We start from the raw sequence: 15,437 nt of genomic DNA, 5'->3' as shown, positions 1-15,437 counted from the left end.
AAACTTTGTACTGATAGACGATAATGCTCGACCTCATAGAGCACAGGTGGTTGAGGTTTTTTGGAAACAGAAGATATTTCATGCATGGTGTGGCCTGCTCATTGTAATTTGAATTACATAGAGCATGTCTGAGATGCACTAGGGAGATGGGTTGCATCACGTCAGCATCCACCAACCATTCTTCAAGACTTGTGAACAGCTTTGCAGGAATAATGGACGTTATTGTCTCAACATGACACTGATGACATCATTCACAATATGCCCCGCCACTGTCAGGCCTGTATTGGTGCCATAGCTCGTCACACCCTGAGCACACTAACCAGATGTCAAAATGTGTGTGCAAATCCATTACATTGGAACAAACTGAAGAACATTTTTGTATACCGTTATGCATTTTGCAGTTGATTATGTTCTGTATTGTTTGCATTGTTTCTACCATACCTGTTTGTACTGTTTTGTGGCAAAATAAATGCAACCTTGCAAAATTTGCCCTTCTTGCTCTAATTCTGGACAGCAGCGTATTTTAAGCATGCTTTAATAGCATACTACAAAGCAAAACTGTCTACAGGGTGTATACGTGGACAAGGAAAAAAATTCCCGGATTTCCCGGTTAAAAATACACTTTCTCCTGGATGAAAACACACTTTTTCCATGCTATTAAGTGACAGGTTTTTTTTCTTTTTTTTTCTCTCTTTTTTTTTTTTATCAATAAGTACGCTGTATATTTTCGTATCACGAAAGTATAAATTCGAATCCCACCCAACACCGCATGTTACTTTCCGAACCATGTAATCGAGATTACGATACGCTTTTGTAAGCGTCATTGCTCATGTCACGTGATCCCGCCAGCCGATGATAGCGGATATTCAGAGCGTAGGACACGTGATGTAGTCCGCTAATAGCAACATCACTGTTAAGTAGCGTGGATACACAAACAGGAAAAGTTAATGTTTTAAATTAATATACATAGTGTTGCTACAAGAAAAGCAAAGTTTTCACATACAACATTGGTCTCTAAGGTTAATAAGCTGCAACAGACGCTAAGCTTTCACATATAATGTTGATTTTTCTTGCCCGTGTTACACTTTAAGATACATCACACAAATGTGCCAGTAAAATTTTTAGCTGAGTCCAGTGACTTGTTCTCAAAGTTTTCCACAAAATAAATTAGCTACCGCAGAGGAGCGAGAGCTTCCCGTAGCACTACATCAATTTGCTCATAATAACGACACGATTGTCTGATCTGGGCTCTAAATACTTCTAATCGCTCGTCATCAAACGCTCTGTAATTGAAGGAATTCATCGCACATTCTCACACATAGTTCCACTTGCGAAAGAGGAAATTTGCTTTGAAAGTAACGTTTTTCAAACCGCCATTCGCAATATTTTCCCGCGACCTGTTAGCAGTCGTCAGAGAGCGCCAGGTAAGAGGCGCCACCGCGCTTTGGCAGCTACGATGACGCAGGAAGCCCGTATGTTCGTATGTGTAAAACATTAAAAGATCTTACGTTATGTCATAAAAGAAAAGAGGCCAAAATATCGTTGTCTAATGCTGCGTAAGTTGTTAATACAAATACTACCCATGACTGGTGTGGTGTCTCAAATCTGATTACGTTTATTTTGTCACTGTCTGCTAGATAAAACAAAATAGGTCTTTCTAACACTGCAGAAATTGTAACACATACCAAATAAACGAGACTGTTTTTGCACAAATGGTCATTTTTATAACACGACAGAATATAATTCACGAAGACCAACATAAAATGCCTATTAGGCCTACTACAAGCAAATAGTTTAATGTTAGAAAATAGTTTCACATTTCATTCATACGCCCCAGTTTCTCGAGCATGAGATCGAATAGTAGTAGTACGAGATTTTTACTTAAATTTGGAATCATCATATTCTTCCCTAAATGGTGTGATGTCCCCGTTCCTCGTTCTAACAAACAATCTTGTCATGACTAACTCTGGAACTATTCCTGCCTTTGCCAAAATTTAGTCGCTGGTTAACTTCACTAACCCTGCCAGAATCACCGGTTTAGTTATCCCTGATTATTCCCCGGTTAGGCGTTGTTATGTTCGTACAAAACACTTTCCGCCCTACTTCCAGAATAGAAGTTAATCGGCTACTAGAAGGGAGCTGTACAACTGGCCCTTACAAGCGGAGCGATCTGGCTAAAAATTTTCTGACAAAATTTCATTTCTTGGATACACCGAGAAGATAATACGTAATCTTTCTTACCTGTTATTCCTGTTAGTCGTTTATTTCCACTCTGGTAGTCTGACTATGGATTTCGCTAGTAATTATAGCACAGCTGATCATTCCAAGCCCAATCAACCACATAATCAGACAGCGGTTGGCGTTCACGCGTTCGGCTTTACTCTGCTCAGCTCATATAACCCGGTCCCCTTTTGCTTGCAGGAAAGTTTATTTCTAGATGAGACGAGGATTCCCCTGACAGACATCACCTACACTAGGCACGCATTCAAAAATTAACTTATGATTCATTCAGAAATCAACTTACAGAGTGCATTCAAAAACCAAGAGGGATGCGTTTCAAAATCATGAGTAATCGGTAGACCAACGTGCGCTGGATGCTAGGCTCTTTGCGAAACATGATTTTTTTCTTCTCAAGAATATGAATCTGGCCCCCCCTCCACCCCCGTAATTGTCATTCGGGTCAGATACATCGGTTTGCCCCGCCACTCAACTGCGCATGCACATGAGCCCGCTCGTAACTCATAACGAATCTAGTTAAACCGTTGTGACGTCACTCTCATCGGAGACATTTTGTTATTATAAAGCATTGCATAGTCTTCCTAACACCTTTGACACATTTTGTTGTTGGCAAACGTTTGTATGAGCACTGTGTTTTGTTGTTGTATATGGCACATTTCCTTTGCAATTTATGTTTTATTTTCATATTTTTTTCTCGTTCACGAGTATTATTCTGCAGTAGCGGGATAGAGTAATATCCTTTGTTAGAGCATCGATTCTTACCAGTCAATATTGCAAAAATTTAACTGAAACGTAAAATAATGAAAAATTCCCGGAATTCTAAAAAATTCCCGGGTTTTTCCCGGATCTCCCAGGTCGTATACACCCTGTGTCTATAATGTTTGAATGAGGTATTAAACCATTTTTACCCGCAATTTCTATGTAACTTATAGTTACCAGTTGCATTTTCAGTCCAAACGGGATGCTAGAGACTAATAAAATATGGACATGTTGACAAGAGATGTACCACTGACTGTTAGCATTATTTGAGGGGCTTGTGTACATGTGACTAAGACTCAACATCTGACTGAAAACCTTTCACAGCTTTTTCACATGCCTACACAAATACATTCATTGATAAATTTGTATAAAAATATATAACCGTGTGATAAAATTTCACATTCTTTGTAATTTTAATATTGATTGTGTGATAATCTATTCACAATGGCACCTCTGCAACATGTTTCTTTTTGGAACAACAACTGAGTAAGAAATGATTAAAAGATCATTCTAACAATGAAAATGAAAGACAAACAGCAAGCCCCAGCTACTGGTGACGCACGTCCCACAGACGGGTTTTACGAAGATTATCTAGATTTTTGCAATGAGAGGCTTTACACGGAAAAGTCACTATCTACTTCAGAACACATTTACAAGTGGATCTTATGGACTGGCCTCCTTCAGCTTTCTCGCATTTGCAGAATGTTAAGGTCAGTGTCTGTACATTAATACCGTACATCAGTAACACACAAATCCAAAAAACTCAAAAAAATTGCCTCTGCAGATTAGCAAGCACTGGTAAGTACAAAACATATTTGCTAGTAGATGAATACACAGCGTAAGAACTAAAATCGTGAAGTTGCTAGAATGAATCTGAATCCTTCTAGCAGCAGACTTTTTTACTTTCATGTGAACCCCTTTATATTAACAAATATTAAATCACAATTTTTATATAAAAGCAACATCTTTATTTTTAATTACTACTGGCATCAAAATGCAGCCATTTAACAATAAAGTAAAATTTGTTACAAAAACATCAAGTAGAAAATAAAAACATTATTTTCAAGAACTGAACAGCAATGCTTTTCATTTAACAAAGACATTTCACATCTCTGTGTCAAATTTTAGTTGATTTTCATATAACATAACTAAATACAACAGCATTACTTTTTGAAAAAAAACCTGGACCATTTGTTGTTAGTAAAAATTTTAATTTGTCTCAAAAATGAGATCGACAGGAAGTGCAAAACGGCTAAGCAGGGATGGCTAGAGGACAAATGTAAGGATGTAGAGGCTTATCTCACTAGGGGTAAGATAGATACTGCCTACAGGAAAATTATAGAGACCTTTGGAGAAAGGAGAACCACTTGTATGAATATCAAGAGCTCAGATGGAAACCCAGCTCTAAGCAAAAAAGGGAAAGCAGAAAGGTGGAAGGAGTATATAGAGGGTCTACACAAGGGCGACGTACTTGAGGACAATATTATGGAAATGGAAGAGGGTGTAGATGAAAATGAAATGGGAGATAAGTTACTGCGTGAAGAGTTTGACAGAGCACTGAAAGACCTGAGTCAAAACAAGGCCCTCGGAGTAGACAACATTCCATTGGAACTACTGACGGCCTTGGGAGAGCCAGTCCTGACAAAACTCTACCATCTGGTGAGCAAGATGTATGAGACAGGTGAAATTCCCTCAGACTTCAAGAAGAATATTATAATTCCAATCCCAAAGAAAGCAGGTGTTGACAGGTGTGAAAAATACCGAACAATCAGTTTAATAAGTCACAGCTGCAAAATATTAACACGAATTCTTTACAGACGAATGGAAAAACTGATAGAAGCCGACCTCGGGGAAGATCCGTTTGGATTCTGTAGAAATGTTGGAACACGTGAGGCAATACTGACCCTACGGCTTATCTTTGAAGAAAGATTAAGGAAAGGCAAACCTACGTTTCTAGCATTTGTAGACTTAGAGAAAGCTTTTGACAATGTAGATTGGAATACTCTCTTTCAAATTCTGAAGGTGGCAGGGGTAAAATACAAGGAGCGAAAGGCTATTTACAATTTGTACAGAAAGCAGATGGCAGTTATAAGAGTTGAGGGGTATGAAAGGGAAGCAGTGGTTGGGAAGGGAGTGAGACAGGGTTTTAGCCAATCCCCGATGTTATTCAATCTGTATATTGAGGAAGCAGTAAAGGAAACAAAAGAAAAATTCGGAGTTGGGATTAAAATCCATGGAGAAGAAATAAAAACTTTGAAGTTCGCCAATGACATTGTAATTCTGTCAGAGACAGCAAAGGACTTGGAAGAGCAGTTGAACGGAATGGACAGTGTCTTGAAAGGAGGATATAAGATGAACATCAACAAAAGCAAAACGAGGATAATGGAATGTAGTCGAATTAAGTCGGAGATGCTGAAGGATTAGATTAGGAAATGAGACACTTAAAGTAGTAAAGGAGCTTTGCTATTGGGGGGCAAAATAACTGATGATGGTCGAAGTAGAGAGGATATAAAATGTAGACTGGCAATGGCAAGGAAAGCGTTTCTGAAGAAGAAAAATTTGTTAACATCGAGTATAGATTTAAATGTCAGGAAATCGTTTCTGAAAGTATTTGTATGGAGTGTAGCCACGTATGGAAGTGAAACATGGACAATAAATAGTTTGGAAAAGAAGAGAATAGACGCTTTTGAAATGTGGTGCTACAGAAGAATGCTGAAGATTAGATGGGTAGATCACATAACTAATGAGGAGGTATTGAACAGAATTGGGGAGAAGAGGAGCTTGTGGCACAACTTGACTAGAAGAAGGGATCAGTCGGTAGGACATGTTCTGAGAAATCAAGGGATCATTTAGTATTGGAGAGCAGCGTGGAGGTAAAAATCGAAGAGGGAGACCAAGAGATGAATACACTAAGCAGATTCAGAAGGATGTAGGTTGCAGTAGGTACTGGGAGATGAAGCTTGCACAGGATAGAGTGATATGGAGATCTGCATCAAGGCAGTGTCAGGACTGACGACCACAACAACAACAACAACAACAATGTATTCATCACTAGGTAAATCAATTGCATAACAGGCCTTTAACATAAAGTTGCTTTTTCAGGTCTCACTTGTAACAATTTTTTTAAAATTTTAATTTAAATACGTTAATAAGCCATAATGTTTTGTACTTACCAACCCTCAGAACATCTAATTTTCAAAGGCAATTTTTTCTATGTCCTGTCTTGTCTCATCTCTCTCTCTCTTTTGAATTGTGTTGCACTGCATTAACAAATTTATGTCCAGACATTGACCTTCATGTGCCATAAGAGTTAAGGATATGAAAGAAGGCCAGTCCAAAGCCCCCTTGTTATATATGACTATATAAGCAATGGAGACAAGAGCTGAGATGCTATGCAATGGAGACAAGAGCTTAGATGCTATGCAATGGAGACAAGAGCTGAGATGCTATCTGGTTTACATTGTTCTTCTAGAAAATGCATATCCAGAGATTAAAGAGGACTATCCACACAGCTGTATCATAATCATGCGGTGATGAAAATGTTGGATATGCAGCACCTAGCAAAAAGTGCAAGCTAGGAGATACACTCCATTGCATACAGTCATTTCAGGAGATCCAGTGAATACTACACACTGAACACAAAACAAAGCACAAAGTTTTGTAGATAGATAAATTCCAAACAAAAACATATGGCTGTCAAAATGGCAACACATGAAACTTTTAATGATTATTGAAGCAGAATCTTATTGACAGACATCTCACAAAACCCAAAGAAATTGTCATATGCAATGGTTGTCAGTGGCACCAAGATTAGTGTCAGACATGCATGGATGACACTAACTGAAGATGGTAAGGCTATGCTTTCAAAAGTTGCTTTGCAAAGGAAAATCCAGGCATACTGGCCCAGTTGAATTTTCACACTACTGCAGACATGAGTGATACAGGTATTAGTGTCAGTGGTGGCAGCAAGAAACTGCTGAAATCACTCAAACTGAAGGGAGGAAAAAAAAAAAAAAAAATCTTTGGGGCCCATGGTAACCCTGTCACATTTTAAACAGAATTTGCAGCTGCATTTACTATTCTTAACCATAATATACCATAGATCCACATAGCAGAAAACTGTGGCCATTAGTTGGAACAAAGCATTGGTCACAGCAATCTACAAGAAGTATAGAAAAAGTGGGAAATACGGAAGCGTCCGATCCAACCCGTCGGCTTTGACCCATGACGTCACAAATATGGCGGAAACGACCATAAACGACAATTCCAATATGGCGGATATAAAAACGTTGCATACGTATCACAAAGACGAAAACACATAGAAAAACAACACACACAAAGGTTTCACAAGAACAATCTGCCAACATTGATAGCAAACAAAGATAATAATAAACAAGTGGTACTCAAGGCCAGGCAGGGAGGGGGGGCTGCGCCCCCCCCTGACCCCCCCCCACAAATAAAAAAAACTCCCAACCTAACCTCGTATTCAGGGCTACGCTACAGATCAATGTGTAGGTCAATCAAAAGATAAAAAAAAGAAACAAATAAAAAAAAAGAAAAAAACAATATTGATTCATTAGACATAACGAGTAGCGACAAAACATATAGACCATAAAGATTGAACAATCTAATGGCAAACTGATAAAAGCCTCATAGACGACGTTAAAACAAAAAGTACAGTAAAAAGGTAAACTATATATTACAGGCCCTAAAACTCCTACTAAGGTAACGTCAACGAGGCAACATCTACAAACACGCCACACTCACAAGCCAAACTCCGTGCCGTAATGACGTCACATACAACACCCTTACGTCACGGGTTAAAGCCGACGCGTGAGATCGGATGTTTCTGTTGACCCAAAAAGTGATATGCAAAACTAATGTCCAATATCTTGAACATTCATCTGCTGTATAATCTTTGAACATTATCTGAACTAAAACATAATGGGATACCTCTAACAGAATGATCTCCTCCATATCAACCAACGCAGATTACAAAAACATCAGTCAGGCGAAACCCAACTCTCACTTTTCTCACATTACACCTTACAAGTCATGGAACAAGGCAGTCAGTAGGTGCAGTACTACTTGACTTCTAAAAAGCCGTCTGATCCAGTATCACACTTATTAATGAGAGTATAATCATCATACTGATTTGCAGTATATAGATTTACAGCATTTTAAAGAGTGGAAACTTTGTTCTTAGTATCAAATTTCTTGACAAATAAGCAAAATATTCCTAGACTGCACATCTGTCAAGTAAGCAGCATTATTATAGGCAATGAAATGTAGCACGAATGTTCTAAGCCACTTATAAAACATGATCACCCCCCCATTTCCTAAACTTTGCCAGTCCCTTTTCCTTCATCGCTTTTCCTTTCCCTTCAACCTTTTGCCAGAAGGAGGAGCCACTTGCTCTGAAAGCTAGCACATTTCCACAATTCTTAAATGCGATTTCTTCTGCCACCGCTTGGTGAGTACATTCTTTTTATCTATCCATAGCTTGTTATTTATTAATGGAAAATCCTTTATGGAATACAAACAATGAAATGATTAAGGGTAACAAAAGGCCTGCTTTGGAAGTAGGAAACCTGCACCGCATTTATGGAAGCCTGACAAGTCAGACTGCAACAGTTTCACTTTCTGAAGATGGCCTTTTGGCCGATATCTTAAACGTGTAGTAGTCTTTTCATTAAGCCTGTCTGCAGCTCAATGCCTCTCTATGTGGTGAGCAGCAATCTGTCCTCTTCATAATATAATTGTAACTTCGAGAACATATTGTTCCTTCTTCAGCAAGGAATGACAGTATGGTTAGGACTTAGAAAGAGGGATCAGGTTACTCAGACTGTAAGCCGAGAGGGAAACAGGTGGTGTTCTCCTTCTCCCTTTATCCCTGTAACACTTGAGTCTCCTACAACCTAGAGTTTGACTGATCTCCCCCCTCTTCCCAAATCCTAATCAGCCCTTGCCTCCATGAAAAAAGAATATTAAGTTTAAAACATAAGACTACTATTTTGACATCAGGTGTTATCATTGGTACTAGCTACTTTGCCTCCTGGAAGTAAATATCACCAACCACTCAATTTTAACAGATTGTGTTAATTTGGTTAATTATTTATTTCACCCACAGATACGATATCATCAATCCACTTTACTCATACATATGAAGTACAACTTCTTCTTATACTTTCAGATCATATGTGGATGTTGACCAAACCTGTTCCAATATGTCTAGCCCAGAGACCACTTCTCTGTGGGATCCTCGGAATAAGATTAATATAATGTAAAACCAATTTAATCACTTAAGCTACATAGTTTCGTTACTACAAAATTTTTTAGTAATAAAAATACAATTTCAATGCTGAAAAATTAATTTCACAACACAGGCAATGTATTTGGAATCTGTTTCTGGCAAATATTCATGTGACACATGAGCCTTCTTACAGGCTCATCATTCTAGTCAATAGAAATAAAACATTTTTAAAGTAAATAGGGTATATCATATGTTAGGGGGAAAAAGAATCAAGATCGTGATATGATTAATACCTGCATCACAAACTTTATTGACACAAATGACAACAAAACTGCCAATACATGTAAAAGGTGTAACAACAGTTTATGCTTTGAATACAGGTAGTCGCTTGCAAGCTTTTTTTTTATAATATGAGAAGATTCTGCTGCATCTATTGCAACAGAACTGAGTTCATTCTAATGTTCTGCACTAATCAAAAGCTACTTGCTATGAAAATAATAAATACTGCAAATAAAAATAAATTAAATAAAAGAGAAAAAAGCTCTTTTACATACGTGGCTGTCTCTTGCAGTATTCTGTTCAGGGCTGACTGTTCATCTGTCTTCTTGGGCAAAGAGTTAGGGTACCGAGTTAAGAATTCGTCACTGAAACCGGATAAGAGAACAATGTATGACTGATGAGTATACTTTGAGAAAATGAAGTTTAATGTCAACTGTTGCCACTGAAAATCTCATACACACTTTTTAACCCAATAACATTAACTCCCCACCCTATATCTCCAAACAAATGCCTTTGTAAAGTATTTATGACAAATCGTTATCTGAAATAATATCAGCGATTCCAGCAGGATGGTGGTAACTCTCAGCGGATTTAATGTACCAATATCAGCTCACGAAATACATTTGTGGTAACTGCCCCAAGTTATAATAAAACTCCAAATGGTATTACTACACATGAGTTTTCATTTGTAAAGTAATGCAACTCTGAGTAAAACCAAAACAATTCGCACATTAAGTAACCTTTTCCTGCTTTGTGGAAATTCAGAAATAAAATAAACACAAATAAAACATCAAAATTATGATTAAGATGTCCTCTTGGTTCCCTAATGCGGTATTCTGTACTTTGAGAGTACACTGACACCTCTAAGGTTACGCAACACAAATAAAACGATCCACAGATAGTGCCGAAATAACTGCAAATCAACGAAACTAAAACAAAATGTACATGCCAAAAAGCAGCCACTGAAAGAGCAACATAAACATTATTCAAGCATGTTATGCATCAGCTTAAAAATGCGTTCGATAGGTGTTCATTATTTGTTGTGTATTGCGACAGTTTGCGTTTGGTTACAAAATTCTAACTGCAGAAGTCTAGTTCTTGAAGTATTCCACTGGATGGGTAATTTCTTCTGCGTGCAAGTATTTTAAGATATTGTATTTGCTTCCAATTGTGGGGTATTTCAATACTTCGCAGGAGATATTAGGGCCCTATCTTCGACACCTTATCCCTCTTGCATAAAGCAAACAGTGCTGTCAATTACACATTCTTCCCTTTGTAAACAAACGCAAGGCAGCAAACATGTTTATCAGTGATACCAGAACAATGCCCGACTGGTGAAGAGAAGAGACTTTGCCGTACTGTGCCTTGCTAACGACACGGAATAAAAATACAAGAAATACTGACCTATGAACTCTCTGGATTGCAGCACTATTGCTCACTGGATCCACTAGAAGATGTGTCCTTTCGTTTGCTTCCCCGCCCTAAAAGCATATTTTTTGTTGAGTATATATATTTTGCACTATGGAAACAAACATGGAGAATTAGGTTTCATGATGAAACGCATCAACCATAGTGTTATTGCATATCACACTTCGTAATCCAAATTAAAGCAAAGGAATCCATGGGTACAATCGTCTTATCACATAAATTTCTCATTTCTAAATGCGAATGACTTTTACATCACCTGTACCGAATTATCCTCTTTACAACTATAACAACATCCCATGTTCTTAAGTATTTGTACAAACGACATACGTTACGAACAAGAAACAAAACTTTCCACCACAACACCTGACTTCTGTCACACCACCTGACGCCCTACTGCATTTGCTCGATTCAGTCGATCAATGATCTTCGTTTGTAAAGAACCAAACTTTCAGTGAAAATCGATTTAGTAATCGCAACACATATTCAGATATCGAACTGAGAAATTACAGAAGCGTTTTGATTACGAGAGCAAAGGGGAGGAGGGAATCTAGCTACCGATAATGAAATACTGATGCAGCCGGCCTGATTGCTTCGGTGTCGGCCAATCGACATGTTGCGCTTCGCGCGAAATGAACCTTAAGGCAACATTCATTGCATAGCGTTTTCATGCAACATAATCCAAGAATACATCAATATGAAAAATCAATATGGTGGACTGATGACCATAGATGTTAAGTCCCATAGTGCTCATAGCCATTTGAACCATTTTTGAAAAATCAATAATAGAATAATTATATAAAAGAAGGAATAAACGATTTCAAAGATACTACGTCGAAGTGAAATCATCATCTAATAGCCGTAATGCACAACCACTGAACGACCTCTGCATCACCCACCCAACCACTCAAGTGCTAATGATGTATTTGTATTTGTATTTATTTATTTATCCTGTCGATCACATATTGTACAAAGTACACATGATATAGGACAAGTCATTTTTCTTAACAAATATCATTTAAAAAAATGTACACAAAATTGTTCATTGATGAATATAGTAACTTCACATACAGAGAATACAAACAATTTACATGGGGAACTAAGAAACATGTAGGCAATGTAGTGCTACTTTAAATTTACACAAATAATCGCTGAGATTACAGAATAGTGAAAATGTCAACTGGAAACACAACAGAAGGACAATGTCATTTAAAAACTACATTACACATGAAATAAACATTGAGATTTCACAGACAATTAAGTTTTAATACTAATAGAATGTGTACTCGTACATTCAAAAAGCGAGTTGAAAAATTTTGGGAAGTGAAACTGAAACACAGTTGTGTATAGTAGAAATTAGGTTATCATTTTGCCTACAGAATGTTTTACTCTAATCACAGTATTTTACAAAGGAACTTTATAATTTTTCATTTCCAGGAATTCTTGTACTGAATAGAAACAGTGCTTTGTCAGAAATGCCTTTAGTTTATTTTTAAATATTGGATCTGGAGCAGTTTTTATTTGTTCTGGAATTTTATTGTGTAATACGACACCCAGATGAGTTATATATTTTTGGTATGATGATGTCCTTGAAAAAAATTGATGGATATTAGATTGCCCTCTGGTATAATGAGCGTGTATATCATTGTTTTGGATTAATTTGCCTGTTCTTGAGAGGTATTCCCTGGTGAATAGGATTGTTTCTTGAATGAATAGGGATGGGACGCTTAGAACATTTAGTTTTATAAATTCACATTTACAGTATTCCAGCTTTTTGAGGCCACAGATTATCCTCAGTGCTCTTTTTTGTAGTTTAAATATATTTGTGCTGTGAGTTGAATTTCCCCAAAAGATGATTCCATAGCGGAGCAATGAGTGGAACTGCGTATGGTATACTTGCATTAGTGTGGATTTACTTGTAATAGATTTTAGTATTCTTAGTCCATAGCACAATGATGAGAGTTTCTTTGATAAGTTGTTTATATGTGTGTCCCATTTTAAATTTTGTTGGACCCATAGACCCAAAAATTTTGTTGCATTTACATTTTCAATTTTATCATTATTTAACTTTACTTTGATAGTTTTTTGACTGGATGTGGGAATTAGATGGAAGTTGATACATACAGTTTTCCCACTATTAACAATTAGGCCATTTTTGTTAAACCACTCAGAAAGTTTTTTCATAGAGTTATCAGATATTGTCTGAAGGGATTCAGGCTAGATCCAGTCAACACTATGCTTGTATCATCAGCAAACAGGATAGTTTTTTGTGGGCTCATACGTTCAACAAGATCATCTATGTAAATGAGGAAAATTAATGACCCTAGAACAGAACCCTGGGGAACACCATATCTTATTGTTCTTTCCTCCGAGAGGAAAACTGTGTTATTTATTTTATTCTGTACATTAATATCGAATTGAAGTGATACCTTCTGTCTGCGGTTTTGTAGGTAAGAGCATAGCCAGTTGTGAGCCACACCTCTTATTCCTCTTCTTTCCAATTAAGCAAGCAGTATTTTATGATCTAGTACGTCAAAGGCTTTAGAGAGATCTAAGAAGATACCTGCAGCTATATTATGTTGGTCAATTGATTTCAGTATGTGGTCCAACAGTTCAAAAATTGCTGTCTGGGTGGATAAAGATTTACTAAAACCATGTTGTTGAATGCTGATTGGTGCATGGTTTTTTATGAAATTTATAAGCCTGTCATAAAAAAGTTTTTCCAGGATTTTTGAAAAAATGCTTAATATGGATAATGGTCTATAATTGGATAGTAAATCAGGGGAACCTTTATTTAATAATGGTGAGACTTTAGCTATTTTGAGAGCATCTGGAAAAATGCCAGTTTTTAATGATTGGTTGTAGATGGTTGATAATGGCTTTACTATATGGGGAGCACACACCTTTAATATGAGGTCAGGTACTTCATCATAGCCACTAGAGATTTTATTGCGTAACTATTTCATTATGTTCATAATTTCATTAGGGTTTGTTTCATAAACAAACATTGTAGCATTAGTGCTGTTTGACGTATTGGTGGAATTGAAGAACGATACCTTGCAGTTTGCCTGAATGAGATCTTCTGCTAGTGAGGTGAAATATTCATTGAACTTGTTTACAACTGTGTATGGATCTGTGACCTTAGAGTCATTAAGTGTTAGAGAAATGTTTTCCTTTTTAGGTGTTGAACTAAAAGTTTCTTTTTTAATACCTTTCCACATAGCTTTCATTTTGTTTGAAGAGTTTCTTATGAAATTGTCATTCCATAAAAGTTTTGCCTGTCTAATCACTCTAAGATAAGTTTTTTTGTAGGCTTTACAATAGTCAGAAAATTCTTCAGTGAATATGTATTTTTTGGAGCAATATTGGAGAAATCTGTTTCTCTCACTAGAAATTTTGATTCCTTTTGTTACCCACGACTTTCTATTTTGATTGCTTGAAGTTTTTGTTTCAAAAGGAAATGCTGTATTAAAGTAATAAAGGAAGGTGTTATGGAAGTTTAAGAACATATTACAACAGTTGTTTGCATGTAAACACTGTCCCAATTTTCCTTAGCTAATAGGAAGTTAAAAATCCTAATATTGCCATCTGAAAAGTTTCTTCTTTGAAATACTTTTTTGGGGCTGATTTTACTATTTTCCATGTCAACGCTCAGGAGCTGAGCATCATGGTCACTGTATCCCATGCTCAGTACTTCGCCAGTGAATTTGTAACAAGTATCAGTTATGAAGATTTGATCAATTATTGGATCAGTATGCTCTGTTGATCTTGTTGGAGAGTGTATTGTGGGGATCATATTAAAGGATTTTGCGATTAATCCTGTCGTGAAATGCAGATTGCGTGACGACTGGTTTTGTTGATGTGGAACCATCGGGGGTAACTGCTGATGTTTGTGGCAGGTTATCGATGATGGGTGGCGACGTAACAGATGGTTCTCTCGTGTCGGTAGATGGTGCGATAGGCGTCTTGTGTGCCGAATTGGAGCCGGCCGCGGTGGTCTCGCGGTTCTAGGCGATCAGTCCGGAACCGAGCGACTGCTACGGTCGCAGGTTCGAATCCTGCCTCGGGTATGGATGTTTGTGATGTCCTTAGGTTAGTAAGGTTTAAGTAGTTCTAAGTTCTAGGGGACTGATGACCACAGATGTTAAGTCCCATAGTGCTCAGAGCCATTTGAACCATTTTGTGCCGAAGTGGAAGCAGCGCTGAAGGCAGGTTATAGGAGGTCAATAAATATTGTTGTTGGTATTCCCATAACATCGACACTGAATGCTGTACTTTCTCTGCTAAGCATTGTACGAGGGTAACCCCAAAAGTAAGGTCTCCTGTTTTTTTATAAGTACAGAACTCTGTTTGTGTGGCAGTTGGTCACACTGTTATGAAGAGTGCTTCACACACTGGTGTAAACATGCAACACCGTGCTGAGGCGCTCAGACTTGGCTTGGCAGCCGTTGAGAATGGAGCTCACGTTGGATGTTACCGCCAA

General features: G+C 37.5%; 1 protein-coding gene across 1 annotated transcript in view; it reads right to left on the bottom strand.

Moving 5' to 3' along the window:
- The window catches only part of LOC126095152 (ragulator complex protein LAMTOR1), a 46,425-nt gene extending 35,048 nt beyond the window's left edge, over positions 1-11,377 (bottom strand). Inside the window, exons 1-3 of the mRNA XM_049909877.1 lie at positions 11,214-11,377; positions 10,934-11,010; positions 9,805-9,894 (exon numbers count right to left, since the gene is read on the bottom strand). Coding sequence (XP_049765834.1) covers positions 9,805-9,894; positions 10,934-11,010; positions 11,214-11,282 — 236 coding nt within the window. The 5' untranslated portion in view covers positions 11,283-11,377. The remainder of the gene's footprint in view (positions 1-9,804; positions 9,895-10,933; positions 11,011-11,213) is intronic.
- Positions 11,378-15,437: the final 4,060 nt, after the last annotated feature.

The sequence above is a fragment of the Schistocerca cancellata genome, chromosome 8 (genome assembly GCF_023864275.1).
Source record: "Schistocerca cancellata isolate TAMUIC-IGC-003103 chromosome 8, iqSchCanc2.1, whole genome shotgun sequence".
Taxonomy (NCBI): Eukaryota; Metazoa; Arthropoda; class Insecta; order Orthoptera; family Acrididae; genus Schistocerca; species Schistocerca cancellata.
The sequence above is the reverse complement of the archived record's forward strand: the minus strand, read 5'-3'. Positions and strand labels throughout refer to the sequence as shown.